The 20,522-nt window shown below is 44.9% G+C and overlaps 1 protein-coding gene across 8 annotated transcripts in view; it reads left to right on the plus strand.

Moving 5' to 3' along the window:
- The first annotated feature begins 1,459 nt into the window (after positions 1-1,459).
- Positions 1,460-20,522, plus strand: part of LOC121453499 (dual specificity protein phosphatase CDC14B-like) — a 75,726-nt gene continuing 56,663 nt past the window's right edge. For 7 of the 8 annotated variants that reach the window (XR_005975018.1, XR_005975019.1, XM_041660323.1 and 4 more), the window contains exon 1: positions 1,460-2,359. Coding sequence is in view for 5 of the 8 variants with exons in the window: in XM_041660323.1 (XP_041516257.1) it covers positions 2,200-2,359 (160 nt within the window). In the remaining 3 variants the exon portion in view is untranslated. The remainder of the gene's footprint in view (positions 2,360-20,522) is intronic. The other variant, XM_041660330.1, reaches the window with a different exon arrangement.

A 20,522-nucleotide genomic window follows, 5' to 3' on the forward strand; every position in this document is an offset into this window, starting at 1 on the left:
ACTATTTCAGCAAGATCACAAAATTATGAATTTGCAAAATACGAAAATGCTTACATGGTATAATTGTGTATACATAAGCTCTCCCCCTTTACTTAAGCCATATATGCATTTTGTTAGAATTTCCAACAACTAGAATCTAGCCCATACACTCTATTTGAAGGTGAGAGGAAATCAGCTGAATATGGAAACTACTTGGCTCTTAGACATTTGACTAAGCCAATCTCAAAAAATAACGTGGGCCAGGAATTTGATTTACTAATAGATCACGTGCAAGGCCCTGGGTGAAAATCCCAGAACCTCGAAAAGTGTAACACACTGGACACACGCACAGAAAAAACCCTGTAAGGTGCCTGCGGTGGCCCACATTTGTAATCCCAGCACTGGAGAGGCTAGTCTGCTTAGTAAAACACAACACATAATCTTTTAGAATACTTTCTTCTCTATAATCCTAGGGACCCACTGGAGTAACCCTGATGTAATTATTAAAAAAAAATCTACACAGGTCAGGGAACCCTGATTGCTCTTCGAGCAGATGAGGGGGGGGGGGGACTTGATCGGGGGAGGGGGAGGGAAATGGGAAGCGGTTGTGGGGACGAGGCAGAAATCCTTAATAAATAAATAAATTTTAAAAAAAATAAAAAAATAAAACTGTTGATATCATGAAAAAAAATCTACTCTTAAAATTTCTGATTGTGACACGTGGTGGCCTTTCTACTGGAACAGTGTGAAAAGACTTCCTCTTCCAGGTCAAATGTTTTTGCTCCCACGACAAACATGTAGAACATTTTAAATCTAAGGCCTACGTTGGCATCCTTACGGAAAACCGAAAGATGAACACGAAACCGAGCAAGTTCTTAAGCGGTTCCTGGCTAAGGCGACGTCCCACTCTCTTTATTTTCCCACTTAGCTGTTTTAATGGATCGCTTTAAAACAAAAGCCCAAACTACCCTAGAGCGAGGAACTCCGTGAAATCTGCATTTCTGAGAGGTTCCTTGGGGGAAGGGAAGAGGTGCTGAAATTTATTCCTGACTCTGGCTTCCCTTGCAGACTGGGAGTTAAATCGCTGTGGACAACAGGAATTGTCCTGCAGATGGAGAATTTGGGACCACCGACTCCAAAGGCAGTTTCCAGACTTCTCGCCTATTTAGATGCTACGGTGGAGCTAGGCCCTTCAAAATGGCAGCTGTGGTCAAGTTCCGAAAAGGTCTGACAAATTTTTAACACAGTAGCAAAATATGGGACTGCATTCCTGCAGAACTGAAAGAGCAAAGTCCGAGGGCCCCGCTGGCCACGTGCTCCTACACTTCTTGTTAAATCAGACCGTGGGCACCCGGGCTACGCACGGCAGGAGTGAGCGCAGCTCCAGGGTCCCGGGACGAGGTGCGGAAGGGGCAAACCACGGCAAATCAAGTCTCCAGGTGGCTTGTCTTTTTTTTTTTTTTTTTTTTTAAACCGACTCCGAGAAGCCCTCATTGCTCTGTCCCGATAGGTGGAGAAAAGCAGCGCGGGGCTGAACTTCCAAGTTCCGAGGTACGCTCTGCCTTGTGACCACTGGGCTGCTGACCTCTTCAGCAGGCTACACTCTCCTAGCAGGCGGCCATGACAAGGCTCCCTTGGCGCGAATTACAAGGAAACCCAAGAAACACTTTTAAAAAAGAAAGAAAAGAAAATTCCATCCCAAAGCCCCGGAGTGGAGTCACTTGGGCAGGGCTGTGCAGGAACCTGGGGACTCACTCGAAGAACTGGGGGCTGGGGCGTCGCACCTGGACACGGGAGACAAAAGTTAGGGGCATCCCACCCAGGGGTCGCCAGCATGCTTTCTGCCCGATTGGCGGAAGCGCTCAGACTTTTCTTTATGGCGTCACCGGGTACCTGCCTGTAGGAAGGCCCCGGCTGCGTGACGTCACGCCGCGCTGACCAATGAACGGCCCTAGCCGGCGGGCCCCGAGGAGGGTTGTGGGCCCTTCTTTTTTGTGAATGAAGCTCCACGGAACATCCCTCCTGGGGGTCCCCGGGAGCTGCGGCCCGCAGAGCTCGGACGCCCACGCAGCAGCGTTCCAGGGCGCGCGCGCTTTGCCCCAGCCGCTGGCCAGCGCTGTGTGGCCCCCGGGGCGCGGGCTGCGGGAGACGCAGCTCGAGGACTCGGGGCCGGGCTGCCGGGCCATGGTCGCGGTCCCCTGACGGGCCGCGGCCGCCTCCATGAAGCGCAAGAGCGAGCGGCGCTCGGCTTGGGCTACCGCGCCCCCCTGCTCGCGCCGCATCCCGTCCTCCTCTCCCGGCGTGAAGAAGAGCCGCAGCTCCACGCCGCAGGAGCTGCACCGCCTGGAGCAGCAGGACGACCTGTACCTGGACATCACGGGTGAGCCCCCCGCCACACCCCCCACGAGACTCGCGGCTTCCTCGCGACTCTCGCGCCGGCGGCTGCAACTTTTACACCGAGAGGGGCCGAGGGTCACCTCTGTAAAATGCACCCGGCCTCCGGAGGCGGTGAGGACTGTGCCCTCGAACCCACCTCACTTCGGGAAAGCTGGCGCGGTTGTTCTCACGCCTGTCCGAGTTTCTGCTGAGCTCCGAGGGCGCTGATCTTTACTGGCCCGAGGGCCCAAGCCCCCGCTGCGCCTTAGCAACGCGAGGGATCGCCCCCCCACCCCGAGCCCCTGGCCCTTGCCCCTTCTTCCCCACGCCGTCGCGCCCTCCTCAGGCCTCCTCGGAGATCCTTGCCCTCCCTCCGGCGCATCCAGAGAGGTGTCACGGTGATGGCGTTGGAACCATCCAGCGTTCTGAGAGCCCAGAGGTGTCACTTTTGAGAAATCCCCGCCAGTCCGAACATGTAGAAAAACCGCTTTCGAGGGGTGATTTTTCTTAGTGTCTCAGTCCTTGAAATTAATTTGGCAACTGCTGGGTTTGCCGGGATTGGTGTCGAAGCCAGAGCTTGCCTTCGGTGTGCTGCTGTACGTGAAATCGCTTTATCAACTGCATAGCTGTCTGCGCGGTTGAGGGAATGTGCCGCGTTTTCTGGGGCGGATGGTGTCCACCTCGGCGTGGGGTTTTAAGAAACGGTTTTCAGGCCTTGGACTTGGACTTTCTTAGGTGGGCTCAGTTGGCGACAACGTTATTGATTTAGGAAGTGTTTACACAGACACAGAAATTTAGTAGAAACTATATTCTAGATTGATGGGCATCTAGAAAATAAGACCGATTTTAAAGGAAGCCGAGAGGAGAGGGGAAGGTTTCTTAGCGTTTGAAGGAGGAAGAGAAAGGAGTTGCTTTAAGTACAGCCTCTGACTGGCTTCTTTCCAGGCCTAGGGGTGGCCCTGCAGGAGGAGATGCCAGCTTGCCCAGGTTCCTTCGTGCTGGTGGGATCTGCGCATTCTTTCCGCTCTTTCTTACACTTCTTAAAATCATCTTTGGTTAGGGCTATTTATTATGGGAACAAGTTAAGCCCTGTATAGCTCTGAATTGTAGAGGTACACAAGAGTATACTGAGAAAAGTTGGTGGCAAAGAACAGGAGTGTCCAAATGTAACCGATGTTGCCAATTTCTCGTGAATCTTTCCAGAAACACCTTGGACCCGCGCACATATGTATCTATTCTTTGCAAATCCGTGCGGGATGGCATACAGTTGACTTTGCATTGCTCTGCAGAGTACTTCAGGGCAGAATGTCAGCCTCCAGTTGCTGTGTTCAAAACCTCATTTGATTAATTACTACCTAAACCAAAGGATGTGTGGCTTTAAAGGATAAAACTTAAAAAAAAGGTTTATGGATTTAAACACAGTTATAGATTTAAATGTTTTATAAATTTAGACAGTTCTCTGTTGAACATTTAGATAGTTTTCATTAAAAGTTGTAAGACTGGGCCTTTAATCCTAATAGCACTCTTTAGGCAGAGTCAGGTGGATCTTTGTGAGTTCAAGGTTAGCCTCATCTGTATAGTGAATTCCAGAACAGCCAGGTCTGTGTAGAGAGATCCTGTCTCAAAACAAAAACAAAAAGAAAAGAAAAAAAAAAAGCTGTAATAAGATTAGGTGGTTGCTTTCAAATAGAAATTGTTAGTGGCCCCGAAGCTGGCATCAGGGCTTTGTGCGTGCTAGGCTAGCTCTCCCAGCATTGAGCTACAACCCACCAGAAGAATTTTGACAGCAGTCGGAGGAAATATTTCTATTTCATGGGGATAGAGTGTAACTTGGCAAGCCTTCTTGAGGAAACCATCAAAGAATTAATTTTAGAAAATGTCAACTGTTGGGCAGTGGTGGCCCGCGCCTTCAATCCCAGCATTTGGGAGGCAGAGGCAAACGGATCTCTATGAGTTTGAGGTCAGCTTGGTCTGCATAGTGAGTTCAGAACAGCCAAAGCTATACAGAGAAGCCCAGTCTCGAAAAACAAAAACAATACAAAACAAAAGTTGGAAAGATCAGATTACTTTTAATTTTATTTATTTTGTGTGAGGTGCTGATGGAGGAAGGCTTTGTGCTTAGCAAATGGCACCTGGTCTTTTAATTTCCCAAATTGTTTTTGCCCCAGTCATTGTCTTACTGTAATTTGCTTTTCGATACAGGGTCTCACTCTGTAGCAAGCTGGTTTGGGTTTTCCTGCCTCTACTTCCCCAAGTGCTGGGATTAAAGGGATGTGCCACCATACTTGATACCCGACAGTTTTCTTTCTTGCTTTTTTTTTTTTTCCTTTCGAGACAGGGCTTCTCTGTGTAGCTTTGGAGCCTGCCCTGGAACTCACTCTGGAATTAAAGGTGTGTGCCACCACCGTCCAGGCCTGACAGTTTTCTTAATTGTTTAAGAAAATCAGACATTATTACCAAAACAGTTTGGTCTTTTTTTTTTTTAATCCTTCACTTTTTTTAATTTTAATTTTTACTTTATTTGTGTTGGGGGATGGAGGGGAGTTATTGATTTCACCTTAACGGGGCCCAGTGTACAAGTCAGGATAGCTTGTGGGAGCTGATTCACTTCTACCACACGGGTTTCCAGAATTGAACTAAGGTCATCAGTCTTGGCTGAAGGCTCTCTTTCCAGCTGAGCCATCAGGATGGTTTGTTTTTAACTGCCGAGTGCTATTATATTGTATGGCTGAATCACGATTTCTTTAGCAGTAGTGAGCGAGAACACTTGGGAATGTGTTCGGTTCTATTGCAAATGGCTGTGGAAGCATCCCTGTGGATGGAGTCTGTGTATTTGTGACTGCATTTTTGAGCGGATTCTAGAAATAAAAATGTCGGGCCAATTTATACAGCTTCAGTGGACTTTTGGACCTGTATGCATGTTGCCACCATCCACCTTTGTGTTCAGGACATGCTCAGCTCCTTTGATGCGTAGCTGGGAGTATACTTCTTGAATTGTGTGCTAACTTCGTGTTTTCATCTTTGGCAGCTGCCAGACTGTTTTAAAAAGAGCTTTCGCCGTCAGCTTTCTACCCTTGAGGTGCCAATCATTTCTACGTCTTTACCAATACTCGTTAGTGAACAGAAAGACTCTTGTAGCAGGCATGGTTTGGAAAAATTAAACCATGTTGTCTGTTTCGCCTGTTCTGTTCCTAAAGCTTTTTTTCTCACACAGTTTAGGTTTGCCTCAAGTGCGCTGTGTAGCTGAGGAGGGCCCTTGAACATGTGAGCCTTCCATCTGGGTGCTGGGATTATAAACACAAATGACTTTGCCTGGTCTTACGTGGTACTGGGATAAATCCAGGGCTTCAACATCCTAGGCAAGCACTGAGCTACATCTCTAGACCCCAGACAAGACCCTTGATATAATTAATTAATTAAATTATTTTTGAGACAGGATTTCTCTGTGTAGCCCTGGCTAGCTTTGTAGACAAGACGGGGCCTTGAATTTACAGAGGTTTGCCTGCCTCTGTTTCCCAAGTACTGGGATTAAAGGATTTGCCACCATTGCAGGTGGATCCTTGATTTTTTTTTTTTTTTATAGTTTTTCGAGACAGGGTTTCTCTATGGCTTTGGAGCCTGTCCTGGAACTAGCTCTGTAGACCAGGCTGGTCTCAAACTCACAGAGATCCGCCTGCCTCTGCCTCCCGAGTGCTGGGATTAAAGGCGTGCACCACCATCGCCTGGCGGATCCTTGATATTTTTATGATGGCTTATTCAATCTGTAAATTGAATTCCTGCCGACACCAGAGTGCAGCATTGTGTGGTCATCATTCTTGTTTGGTCCAGAGACTGGCTAGCCTCACTGCTGTGCTCTGGGTGGGGGCTTTACTCTTTCCAGGAGCCAACCTACTCAATAGTGGTTTAATTCTTACCCCGACACAAGCAGTATGCTTTGTTATTGATTTTTTTTTTTAAACTTGAACTGTATTTCTGGTGTACCGTGAAAACCAAATCTCCTAAAGACAGGTGAACTGTGTAGCTGATACCCCGAGATACTAAAGATACACAAAGGAAGCAGAGAAAAAAAAGAGGACTTGAGTTTTCAGTGGGTTGAAAACTGTAAGATCCAAAATTGGGACAATAGATGAGAAAAAATGGTTGAATGCAGGCAGGGATTTAATTTTTTTTATGAACCTCCTTGGTGCCAGAGTTCCAAAGGTTTTTTTTTTTTTCAACTGTCAAATCATTAAATAGGGCCTTCCATTAAGTGGCCATGCAAAACTTCCTTTTTTGTTAATAACAAGGACAGTCTCCCTTGTCCAAATATTTGTTTTGTGAGGGGCCGGAAGTGATGGCAGAGTCTCTCTATATTGAACTTGAACTCCATATGTAGACCAGCCTTGAACTCCAGGAGATCAAGACAGAGGGAGAGCCTGCCTCTGTCTCCAGAGTGCTGGCATTAAAGGCGAGCACTGCCACCACCACCCGGTCTGAAGATATTTTTTAAGCATTCCATCACAGCTGCAAAGTCTGATCATTTTCAGGATCGAATAGTTGATGCAGACTTTTGATTTATTTCAGTATCTTAATCTTTTAAGTTTATAATTATTGAAGAAAATTAGTAATAGTTGCTATTGCCCAAAAGACAATTTAATTTTATTTGCTTGTTTTTAGAGACAGAGTCTCATTTGTGTAGCTCAGTATAGCCTAGAAGTTGGTATGTAACCAGGGTTGTCTTGGAACTTCTGATCCTCTGCCTTCACCTCCCTAGTGCTGTGATTATGGGCCTGGTTTATCAGTGCTGGGGATGGATGGAGCCCAGGCCCGTCTGCATGCTAGGCAAGTACTCTAATGACTGAGCTACGTCTACAGCCCCTGTTTTAAAGTTCTTTTTTATTTTTATTTTTAATTTTTAGAAAATTTTCAAGACAGGGTTTCTCTATGTAACAGTCCTAGCTGTCCTGGAAGTCACTCTATAGACCAGGCTGGCCTCGAACTCAGAGATTCGCCTACCTCTGCGTCCCAAGTGCTGAGATTAAAGGTGTGCATCACCACTGCCTGACTCTGTTTTAAGTTTCTCTATTCTTCCTCCTTTTACGTTTCCTGGTGTTTGCCATGATTTAGCCTTAGGGGTGTCTATGTAATAATAGGATTTACTGGAGAAACCCTAGTAGAGGTCAGGCTGGTCCCATCCGAGCACTGGGTAGCAGCAGCACAGGCGACTCATCAAATGAAATCAACAGAAGCATCTCTTGCCCCCTCTCCTTTCTCTTTAGGATCCTTAAAATTCACAGCAGATGTCATTAGGCTAGGAAATGTATTCATTAATTCGAGAAGTGTTTATTGAATGCTTACTATGTAAAATCCTCATGCATATTCATTGTTTGCCCTAATGGAAGTGTCTTTTTCTGGATAGAAGAGGAAATACTGTGACACAGAACATTGAGCCAGAGGGCAAAATAAATCCATTTTCATGGCTCCTTTTGTAGTCAAGGTGGCTGAGTTTCAGGAACCAGAGCTCCGTGAGCTGCTCATTTGTCTTCCCACCTGCGACATGTTTCTGCACTTCGTATCTCTTGTTTTTTCTGCTTCCTGGCTGTTCTTCTTTGCTTCTGGTTGGTGATGATACTTGCCTTTAAATCTTCTAGCTAAGGCATTTACAGCCCACATACAGGTAAAAAGTTAGCCTCAAATGTTATCCGTTTATGGCCTTAGAGTGGCAAGGCATAGAGGTGAGGGGAACGTGGGTAACTTCCCAGCCCTAAAGCCAGGGAGTGAGCAGTTAGTGATCACTGTTAGTTCTCTGTGTTAGTGAGTGGGGCTGGAGCCAGCGGTGCCAAAGTCACTCTGGGTTCTTAAGATGTAAATAGAAGGCAATGGTGCAGCTCTTGAAAAATCCTGATTGTCCCTGAGCTATAGGGAAGGTGCTGTGTTTTTAACATTTTAAATTATGTTATTACTCGTGGTTGTGTGTGTGTGTGTGTGTGTGTGTGTGTGTGAGAGAGAGAGAGAGAGAGAGAGAGAGAGAGAGAGAGACAGCACTCAGGACAACTTGCAGGAATTGGTTCTTTCTACTGTATTATGAGTCCTAAGGATTGAACTCAGGTCGTCAGGCTTCTGAGGCATCTTCCCAGCCATAGGTGTGTGTTTTAAATAATTCCAACTGGTCTTCTACAGATAATACAACCCTTCACTCTCCCACTGAGGATGCCAACCCAATGCAAGAGACTGGTGACTGGTCCAACGGATGGTTTCTGTTTGATAAAGCCTTGACTGTCTGACTTTGCCTTCTTCCAGCAGGTAAAACTGCTTCGTAGTTGTACAAAACTTACTTGTCACGTTGACCATTTAATTTAGTAGAACATCCTGTGCCACTTAGGCAAGTAGGCATGTCGTGATGGGCACTTGGTGACCATTACCTGCGAGGGTGAATTTAGCTGGTGAACTTTGGCAGGTGTAATCTGTGGGTCCTCCCAGTGCACGCTGTTTCCCAAATTGACCACCAGCATAGCCCCAACTTTTCAGATATTCCTTTCATTCAACAGTGTCTCAAGTGCTGAAAAAAAAAAAGACATCACTAGGATGTGTGTGTGTGTGTGTGTGTGTGTGTGTGTGTGTGAGTGAATTGAGAAGACAGAACTTGGAGGGTGAAGCTGAGAGAGAAGATGGCAAGCGTGTACTGTGTTTGAAATCCTTGGGGGCAGGTTCTGAAGAGCGAGACCAGGCTTTTGGAAGGCTGAAGGACTCAGGAGGAACCTTACTTGGTCCCTGCTACCGCTCATGGGACTGACTCAGGCTGATTTTGTTCATAACCCTTTGGAGCCTCAACTCCCCAGTGTGTCAGGGGTGAAGTGAAAGGGATGCCTGGGAAAATGCTGAGGATCGTGGCTGCACCAGGCTCCAGGGTTTCCCCGGTGACGGTGGTGGGGTGTGTGTGGGGGGGAGAAGGTCATTATGCTGGAAGTCTCCTAGTTGAGGAGGATGCAGTCGTCCCCTTCCCGTGAATCAACACGGAGGTAGTGCTGTTCTGCTGACAGCTCCCAGTTGCTGCACGGTTGTCACAGGAAGCATCAGAGCCAGCAATGAGGCCAGAGACACCGAGGAGTGTTCTTTAAAGACTTCAAAGCGTAGCACTACACCAAAGCTCCGATTTCACGTCTGAGCCGTTATCCTGCAGGGCCTATAGTTGCTAAGTTTACATGTGTCTTCGTGTGGGAAACACAGGTAGAAGGTTTCAGAATGTAAAACAAACACACACTGAGCCAACAACCATTTTCAGGATGGTTAATTGCAAGCATGATTGTGTCCTGTCGTATCTGTATTCCACAGATGGCCAGCTGCTCAAGGGTTTGGTCTGGTGTTGCCTGTCTACCAGGGGGCCTGGTTTTAGTTTGCTCTTTGTTTTGTAAAGCAGATTGGCTTCCAGAGGCCCTTTCATTAATTACTTCATGAGGAGCAGAGACATGTTATATGGAAGGGTCAAAAGCCAGAAATAGATCCCCCCCCCCCCCCAAGACAGGGTTTCTCTGTGTAACAGTCCTAGCTATGCTGGAATTCCTCTTGTAGACCTCTCTGGCTGGCCTTGAACTCGTGGAGATTTGCCCGCCTCTGCCTCCCGAGTGCTGGGATTAAAGGCGTGCACCACCACCACCCAACTTTAGTTTGTTTTTTAATTATTTTTTATATGTAGATACATGTTTTGTCTGCATGTGTGTCCATGCACTCCATGTATGCTTGGTGTCTGTAGAGGCCAGAAGTGGATGTCAGATCCCTTGGACCTGGAGTTGTGGGCGTTGGGAATGGAACCTGGGTCCTCTGCAAGAGCAGTAAGTGCTCTCAGGCCCCCTATCTTCTGGTGTTTTTCGTTGTTTGTTTTTAGATGGTCTGGCTTCCAATATTTTACAGAGATTACTGTAGAAAACATTTTCTTTTTTTTTTTTTTTTGGTTTTTTCGAGACAGGGTTTCTCTGTGGTTTTGGAGCCTGTCCTGGAACTAGCTCTTGTAGACCAGGCTGGTCTCGAACTCACAGAGATCCGCCTGCCTCTGCCTCCCGAGTGCTGGGATTAAAGGCGTGCGCCACCACCGCCCGGCTGTAGAAAACATTTTCAAACATAAAATTGATTACAAAAACAAGGCAGGAGAGAAGGCTCATTAGCTAAGATTGTGTAGTGTTCCTACAGACGTGGTTCCCAGCACCTACGTCAGGCAGCTTACAGTCTCATAACTCCAGCTCTAGGGGATGCAGTGCCTGCTTGGTGTCCTTGAGAACCTGTAGACACAGTTAAAAATAAGTTTTAAAAACTGATTTTAACTTTCCCAAAGCCAAAGATAAATATTTTTAAATTTTTAAAATTTATATTTCTTTAGTGTGTGTATGTATGTGACCGTGTGCGTGTGTGTATACATGAATAAGCGTAGGTGCTGGAGAATTGATTTTCTCCCATAACAGTCTGTGTCCCTGGGATCCAACTCTGTCAGGCTTGGTGGCAAGCCCTTACTACAAGTTAAGTATCACCCTGGCCCTCAAAGTCAAGACTATCGAAGTGTGATGTGTACATCTCATCTGGGCCCTGTTGCGATGGAAATTTTACGCCCTTCTCTCTCTCTTCTGTAGCTTTTCATGGATATTCCCCAACAAAGGTATTCAGATCCTTGCCTACTTTGTGGTTCTTTCTGGTAACTTTTTTTTTTAATTTATTTTATTTATATGTATACAATGGTCTGCCTGCATGTGTCCCTGCAGACAGAAGAGGGCATCAGATCTAATTACCAGTGTTTGTGAGCCACCATATGGTTGCTGGGATTTGAACTCAGGACCTCTGGAAGAGCAGTCAATGCTCTTAACCACTGAGCCATCTCTCCAGCCCCCTCTGGTAACTTTTAAACAATAAAATCTCACCGTTGAGTTGTGGCTCTTGGTTCTGTCTGTGTCTGCTTGTCCGTCCTTGTGGTGACAGATTCAGCTCTGACTTCTTCACAGCTGAAGAGTTGATTTCTGTGTATGATAATACCAAATGTGATTTCCAGATATTTTACTGATTATGAATGCTAAGTGGTGAATATTTTTGATAGCATTAAAGTTTGTATTTTAAAATTGAAATACCTTTGAATGTGCTTTCTGAAGGAATTTTATATAACTGTTATAGCAGGTATTATTTTGGTTTGTTTGTTTTGTTTGTTTGAGTGGGCGTTTTTAAAATCTTGCCATTTTTTAGGATTTTTGTGCCTACCGGGCAGGCTTATGTTTTTGTTGTTATTGTTGTTTTCCATGAAGCAGTAGGGAAATTTCATGAAATTCTAATTTCAGTTTGGGGCTCGGGAAGTGCTTTTATGTTCTGTTTTGGGTTCAGACAGGGAATCAAGCTGGATGCTAGGGTTCAGTCCCAGGGCCTCATGTGTGATTGGCAGGTCCTCTGCCTTGGAGCTGCAGAGCTACAGCAGAAGTCATTCTCTGTTTTATTTAAAAATTTTAAATATTTTAATTTATTTTGATTTTCGAGTGTTCAAATAAGGAGAGAGTGATCTCATACATACAATAAGTAGCATATATTTCAATTATTCACTTTTTCTTTATATATATATATATATATAATTTTATCTGTATGAATGTTTTGTCTGCATGTAAGTGGACCATATGTGTGGGATGCCCGAGAAAGCAAGAAAAGGCCACCAGATCTCCTCAACTGGAGTTGCAGATGGTTGTGAGTTGTCATGTGGGTGCTGGAAATTGAGTGTAGGTTCTCTGCAAGAGCAGCCAGTGCTCTTAATTTCTGAGCCATCTCTCCAGCCCTGTACCGTTCTTAGTATTGTATATATTCCACAGGGGCAGTTCTGGAGGATGCTATGTTCACCAATCAGATTTAGTCCCTTTGTCTGGAAAGCAGAGGAAGCTGGGATGGAATTAATACTAGACCACATCACTCGCTGACTCCATTTTCCAGGTAGTTCACTTTTATCCCATTAAAATTCTGTTGGCAGCCTGCTCTTCACAGAAGCAAAACATCTTGTTCCTGATGTCACTGGAATTTGTTGTTCCTTCAGGTTCTCATTTGGAAGTGAAATTATTCTCAGCTCTGCTGTGCAGTTTATGACATTGATCTTTTTATACCCAATCCATAATTCTTTAATATCGTTTACGAATTTCAAATTCTGCAAAGCTCCCTATTTTAGAACCATCTCCGCTGAATCATTCTCTGCATTTTGCTCATCTGTATGAATTATTCTATGGAATTAAATAAAATATCTATTTAATAAGGATTTATTGCGCAATTGCTATGAGCAAGGAGTTGAACCAAGTGTTACTGAGGGGAGGGGGCAGAGGACTAGAAGATTTATAATAGCACACAGAGAGCAGTGGATTCTTGGTCATCTCAGTGAGGACAGGTAACAAGGACTTAACCATGTAGCTTTCCTCTTTAAAGTACCAGTTTGAGACAGTTTTATGTCCCTTGATCATTCCTGCTCAGTGTATCTTTGTGTGTGTTTCTGTGTGCATGTTTTACTTTAAAATTATTCGTTTATGCTTTAGTTTTTTTCTTGTTAGAAACAAGCTAGAGTTATCTGAAAGAGGGAATCTCTCCCATGCTCCCAGACAGGTCTTCTCTAAAGAGGAAATCCTAATTGAGGAATTACTTTCATCAGATTGGCTAGTGGGCTTGTCTGGCTGTGGGGCATTTTCTTGGTTACTGTTAGATGTGGAAGAGTGTGTCCTTAGGTCTGAATAAGAGAGCAATAAATTTTTAGTCATTTGGCCTCAACTGTATGGTTTCAGATTTTGCCCTTAGGTCTGTGCCTTCAGTTCCCTCAGTGATAGACTATCATCTGGGAATGTAAGACGAAATAAGTCCTCTCCTCCCCAGGTTGCTTTTGATCTCTTATGTGGAAGTCACTAAATATTAATTAAATTGCTAACTATTTCAGTAGCTGAGCAGAAAAACACCCTAAGTTTCACATTCCTTTAGGGTGCTGAAGGAGAATTGCTTTGACAAGCATTGTGATGGAATTAAAATCATGTTAACTTTATGGAAGATGTTCTCAAACTGTATTTGGAACTTACTGTTGAAATACCGTCTAAGTGGTTTGTTGGAAGTGCCGCATACATGGAACTGGAGCATCTTAACATGCATTTCTCCCTTTTGATACTGAAATATCAGCCAGGCTTAGTTTATAAAGCCAGGGACACAGCTAAGCATGGATTTTTAACTCCACTGTTAATGTGTTCTCATTTTAATATCATTGAAACTGAAAGGGCCTAAAGCACAAATTCAATCAAGACACACTTGAATGTATTTTCCATTTTCATCCTTGCACTGGCTGCAGGGAGAGCTGCAGCAGAGACTCAGCAAGGGAGCTAGAAAGGATGAGGTGTGGCCTGGTGCTGCTCTTGCTGTGTGCAGTGGATGCCTTGGGATGATGGGATACCTGGAAGTTTGAGTAGGATTTTCAGGCTTCCTTTCTCTCCCTCTCCCTCCCTCCCTGCTCCTCTCTCTGTCGTGGTGGCGCACGCCTTTAATCCCAGCACTCGGGAGGCAGAGGCAGGCGGATCTCTGTGAGTTCGAGACCAGCCTGGTCTACAGAGCTAGTTCCAGGACAGGCTCCAAAGCCACAGAGAAACCCTGTCTCGAAAAACCAAAAAAAAAAAAAAAAAAAGGTTTTTTGAGCCTGGCAGTGGCGCATGCCTTTAATCCCAGCACTCGGGAGGCAGAGACCGTGGATCACTGTGAATTCGAGGCCAGCCTGGTCCACAAGAGCTAGTTCCAGGACATCGGGGATTGTTACTCAGAGAAACCCTGTTTGTGGAGGGATGGGGGAGTTTTTTTGAGACAGGGTCTCACTATATAGCCTTGGCTGGCCTGGAACTTGCTTTGTAGATCAAGCTAGCCTCAAATTCACAGAGCTCCACCTACCTCTGGCTCCTGAGTGCTGGGATTGAAGGTGTGTGCCACCATACCCAAGTAAACATTTTTATTATGATGATTTAGTGTGTGTGTGTACATGTGAGCATATACACACCCGCACTCACACACTAAATACATACATACACACATGCTCTCACACACTAAATACACACATACACACATGCTCTCACACACTAAATACACACATACACACATGCTCTCACACACTAAATACACACATACACACATGCTCTTACACACTAAATACACACATATACACACATGCACTCACACTAAATACACACATACACACATGCTCTTACACACTAAATACACACGAATACACACATGCACTCACACACTAAATACATACACCCATGCACTCACACTAAATACACACATGCACTCACACACTAAATACACACATATACACATGCACTCACACACTAAACACACATGAATACACACATGCACTCACACACTAAATACACACATACACACATGCACTCACACACTAAATACACACATACACACATGCACTCACACACTAAATACACATGAATACACATGTACTCACACACTAAACACACATGAATACACACATGCACTCACACTAAATACACACGAATATACACATGCACTCACACTAAATACACACATACACATGCACTCACGCACTAAACACACATGAATACACACATGCACTCACACACTAAATACATACAAATACACACATGCACTCACACACTAAATATACACATATACACACATGCACTCACACACTAAATACACACGAATACACATGTACTCACACACTAAACACACATGAATACACACATGCACTCACACTAAATACACACGAATATACACATGCACTCACACACTAAATACACACATATACACATGCACTCACGCACTAAACACACATGAATACACACATGCACTCACACACTAAATACACACAAATACACACATGCACTCACACACTAAATATACACATATACACACATGCACTCACACACTAAATACACACACATACACACATGCACTCACACACTAAACACACACGAATACACACATGCACTCACACACTAAATACACACATACACCCATGCACTCACACTAAATACACACGAATACACACATGCACTCACAAACTAAATACACATATACACACATGCACTCACACACTAAACACACACATATACACCATGCACTCAGCTATCCCCTGCCCTGCTAGTCTTGGATCAAACCCAGACAGCCAGGCTTGGCAGCTGACTCTAAAGATTGTCTTACTTCCCCTCTAGAGCAAACAGGAACTGATTTTATTTATTTATTCACTCATTTAATTTTTGAGACAGTTCATGTGACCAGGCTAGCTTCAAATTTAGTAGTCAAGTATGGCCTTGAATTTCTGATCCTTCTGCCTCTACTTGAGTGCTGGGAGTACAGATGTATTACCCTAGGAATTTTTCCTTAAGCAGAAAGTTTTGATAATTTCCAAAATGAAGGTGTGAAATATTTTGAAAAGTAACATATACTGTATCTTGGTCTTCATTATTATTATTATTATTATTATTATTACTACTACTATTATTATTATTTTGAGATAAGGCATCACTTATATAGCCTAGACTGGCTTTTAAAATCATAATTCTCCTGCCTCAGCCTTTCTAGTGCTGGGGTTGCAGGCATGCTTCTTTAAATTTTTAAATTGAAGCTTTGAGTTAAGAATCATTTTTAAATGATATATAGGCCCTGAAAGTGTCACTAGATGGTATTTAACAGCATACTTTAATCCCCAGGTTCAGTACCCATCACCCCTCACCCTTATAGGAATACTGTTTTCTGTTAGTTTGTTTTCAAGTCGGTCGACTTTGTGCAGGGGCCGTTCTTAATCTTGGATATTGTTCTAATTTTAGTTTCTGAGCTAATGAAACAAGCATGAAATAGGAGATTTATGCTTTGAGTAATTTTTAATAAGGCCATTTTTGTAAACACAAAACCCTTGGCAAATGTTGCTTTGTTGCAATTACATTGTCTTTGAAGAAGTCTACTGAAAATAAGCAGGCTTGTGTAGAGCTGAACCCAGTGCCATTGTCTATCAAGTTGTTGCTGTAGAGACCTGGAAGCCAATTTGGGTGCTAGCCTGCAGTTACCAGAGTGTACAGGCCTCTTATGTTTATAAATCGGTGGGTGACACAGTCATTGCCCGAGGGCTACTTGTGGCAGAGTTTTCAGGGACTGTCAGGTTGGGCCAAGCAGTCTCCTAGGTAGAGAAAGCCTTGAAAGGAATGTTGATGCAATTGAATTGAGCTGGAAATCAGGAGGGGTTGTTAGGCTTTTCTCTTCTGAGAAGGCCTCGTGTAGCTCAGGCTAGCCTTGAACTCACTACGTAGCTCAACCTAGCTGAGGTTGACCCTTGTTCATCTACTTGTTCTACCACTCCCGATTTTTAAAAATTATTTATTTATTTATTTGCTGGTAGTACTAGAAGCTCAGGTTCTTATATATCTAAGCTTGCACTCACTCCTGAGCCAAAATGCCAGCCCCTGGATGAGGTTCTTAAAGTGCTTGCTTCAGATAGTTATGTAGTTAAGGTTTTCCCTTCCTGTTTTTTATTGTGAAGCTTTAACTTATTGCACCCTCTGCCCCAGCAAATGTGATATTGTCACTGTTAGTATTCAGGCACCTGTACTGTACTGACCTTGGGGTCCTGACAGGATACTTCCTCAGCTGCAGCCACTAAGAGCACCTTCTGTGCCTGTTCACTAAGTTCCCTTTTAAGAGGGCCCTGCCCACCTCCCCCCTATCTCTCCCCCACTACCTCTCTGCTCTTCTGCTGCTCCTGTCCCCAGAGACCAGTCTCCCCCCTCTTTTACGTTCCCTTTCCCCTAATAAAAGCCTCTCCACATGAGATGTGTTGCATGGTGTCTTTCTCGCGTGGCGCTTTTTTAAAATTAGAACAATCATTGTGTCGTGTCTGGCTAGTTGGCATTTTTGGGCTAATGGGAGAATACCAGGCTGGATGTTGACGATGGAAACCTAACAAGACTTTTTTTCAAAGACACATGTGTGCTGGGTCTGCTTTTTTTGTTGTTGTTGTTTTGTTTTGTTTTCTCTTTTAAACCCCATCAGCTTGACACAAGCTAGAGTCTTCTGAGAAGAGGGAACCTCAACTAAGAAAAATGTCTCCATTAGATTGGCTGCAAGCAAGTCTGATTAGTGATTGATGGTCTATGTGGGAGGGCACAGGCCACTGTGGGGGGTGCCACTCCGACTCAGGCGATTCTGATAGACATAAGAAAGGTGGCTAAATGTGAGCATGGAGAGTAAGCCATAGCTGCTTTCTTCCACAGTCTCTGTCTAGTTCCTCCCTCCAGGTGCTGCCTCAACAACCCTCTGTGATAGTCTGTATGTTGAAATAAAGCCCTTTTCCTCCAAGTTGTTTCCAGTCATGGTGTTATCAGAGCAACAGAGAGCAAACGAGGACACAATTGGTACTGGAAAGTAGGTGGTTGCTGTGACACACCTGACCGTGTTTTTGGGGGGAAGGTTGTGGACCTTTAGACTAGAAGAGCATTGAATGGTTGGAGTTCAGTGAACTGTTGTTCTTTTTTTTTTTTTTTTTTTTTTTTTTTTGGTTTTTCGAGACAGGGTTTCTCTGTGGCTTTGGAGCCTGTCCTGGAACTAGCTCTGTAGACCAGGCTGGTCTCGAACTCACAAAGATCCGCCTGCCTCTGCCTCCCGAGTGCTGGGATTAAAGGCGTTCTTTAGGAACCTGGAAGGTGATGTTGAGAGAGGTGCAGATGGTGGAGCCTGTCTCCTGAAGGTTCAGAAAGGTGTAAAGATGACCGGGGCTGTTTATGGAATCGTCAGTTCCTCTCAAGAATATGGCTGTAAGTGTTGTAGCTCTGAGGAGAAAGATTTCCTGGGAGTTGGGAGCCAAGGAATACCATAAAGTCACACTGCAACAAACCTCACAGAAGGGAAAAACTCCAGAGGGTAGCTGCCCCTGCTCTGGGCAGAGGCAACAGGGAACTGAGTGGAAGGCAGGCTTTTACAGGGTTTCTTGGGGAGGGGTGGGGTTCCAGGGTGGGGGGCTGGTGGGATTTTAAGCTCAGGGATTGGTGGATTTTCCAGCTATTAATAAACAGTCAGGGGTTGCAAAAGGGGCTGGTGTTATCGTTACGTTAGACTGCTTCCGTTGGTTGGAGGGCATCAAAGTACTTGAGCAGAAATTACTTGAAGATCGCTGCCTCGCCAAAGCCCCCACCCTAACATGGGTGAGCTCACACAAGCATGGCCTGTGGGCAGCTAACAGTTTGGAGAGTTCCCTTTCCAGGTGCCTCAGTTGGTCTAAATCTCCTTCAGGCTGTCAGGCTAGTTTCTGCTGCTTCTGGGCAGCCTATGTGGTTTCTGTCTTTGCAGCTTTGCCTGTGTGAAAGTTGTCTTCGCAGCTTGGCTTCTCTTTGTCTGAGAGGATCTTTCAGCTCTTGTTTACTCTAGTGGAGAGGGGCCTAGTGAATCTGGTCAGTTTCAGGAGCTGCCTGAAGTTATTTTGAGTTTCTTACCTTCCTGAGTTTGGTGGTTTTGATTGAGACAGGGGTTCTCTGTTTAGTCCCAGATCTGGAACTCCCTCCGTAAACCATGCTGGCCTCTGACTCGGAGATTGCCTGACTCTGCCTCCTGGTTGCTGGGATAAAAGGCGTGTGCCGAGCTTTCACCCTTTTTTTTTTTTTTTTAGCTTCCCTGCAGGATTGAATGTTTCAGTCTGGGAGGATATGTTATACAACAGTGAGTTGAGCGGGTAGGAGAGAGGGGAAAAAAAGAGTCTGGATTGTGTCCATTGTGGCCGAAGAGTCAGCTGTGATTAACAAGACCACAGCCACTGAGGTGAAACCTTTGCTTTACTGGGACAAAGTTGGTGAGCTGGGTTGAAAGATCAGACGTCATCAGTGAGACCAGCATCCCTGAGGCGAGGTCTTCCGGCGGGAGTCTTGTAAACATTACTGCTGCTTGAAGCTTCTATTAGCAGTTGTGTCAGGAACATCCAGAAGGTGGTGAGAAGGCAGATCTTGACTGTGGTGAATGTGGTGAGACTGGAAGAACCAAACCATTGCCGAGGTGCAATGCCAGGAATGGGTCTCCATGGAGACTCAGCCGACTCAGAGTCAAGTTCCATTTCCAGGAACTCTTTGTTCTCAGCTAAATGGAGTGTGCACAAGTGTATGAAGCCAACTTTAAGTCTGTCTTCTAACAAGGCCTTCCTGGGACTAATGCAAGATATATACCCTGCAGGTCGAACTGCTCGGGACTTGGATTGACTGTGTGACAGGCTTGTATGAAGTTATATGCCTGGAAAGTAGGGATGCCGTGGTTTACAGGATGTGATTTAGTAACTGAACACTGCCTTCCACCTTCTGGGTTGCATTCTCTTACTTACCAAAGCCTTGCACAACAACGTGTTTCCTTTGGGAAGAATGCATTCTTAGTCCACGGAAAATAAAACTGCTCACTCTGGCAGACCTGTCATTGAACAAAACTGAAGCTTTCTCCTGGTATCCGCATTCAGAGACTAAAGTCTTGACTTTGGAAGCATGAGAGATAATTTTTCCTTAGTCTACTGAATATCAGTTGGCAGCTTTAGAATTTCCTAGATTAGAGCTTCTCGTCCTACCTACCATTTTGAGCCTGTTCCCTGAACTAGGGGTGCAGTTAGTATTCTGGGTTCTTCACACATCATGTGTTTCAGAGTTTATGGAGACTTCTGGTCACACTTGATGGTGCTGCCTGGAGATCATTCAAAAAGGCAAAACTGCCCCTAATAATTTGGAAATATTAGAGTGTTTTCAGGGACAAGCTTGGGAGCAGTAATGGGGACAGGAGGGCTGCAGGTTAACCACGTGTGACCCTGCCTCAGAATAAAGAGGGCTGTGGATAGAGCACCTGTTTAACATGCACAAGACTCTGGGCTCCGTTCCTAGTACCATATACACAGATTTTTCATGTTTATTCTTTTTAAAAGTTAATTACATTTTTTTGTTGTGAATCTGTGGGTGGGGTGTGTCATGGCATCCTCAACTCTGAAGTCTAATATTATTTGAATAGATGGTCTCTTGGGGATTGTTGGCTGTCTGTCAAAAGTGTTTCACACGGGATGACTCCGTCCACATTGTCACATTAACTTGAAAAATATATGCAGAGGATTTTGCCCTCCAAAGCATGCACATAGCTTGTCTTAAGAGCCTCTGGCTTCCCACTTCCTGTGGAGCCGATGCCAGGTC

The sequence above is a fragment of the Microtus oregoni genome, unplaced genomic scaffold (assembly GCF_018167655.1).
Source record: "Microtus oregoni isolate MIOR12 unplaced genomic scaffold, Mior012 000011F_ref0000422, whole genome shotgun sequence".
In the NCBI taxonomy this organism is placed as follows: domain Eukaryota; kingdom Metazoa; phylum Chordata; class Mammalia; order Rodentia; family Cricetidae; genus Microtus; species Microtus oregoni.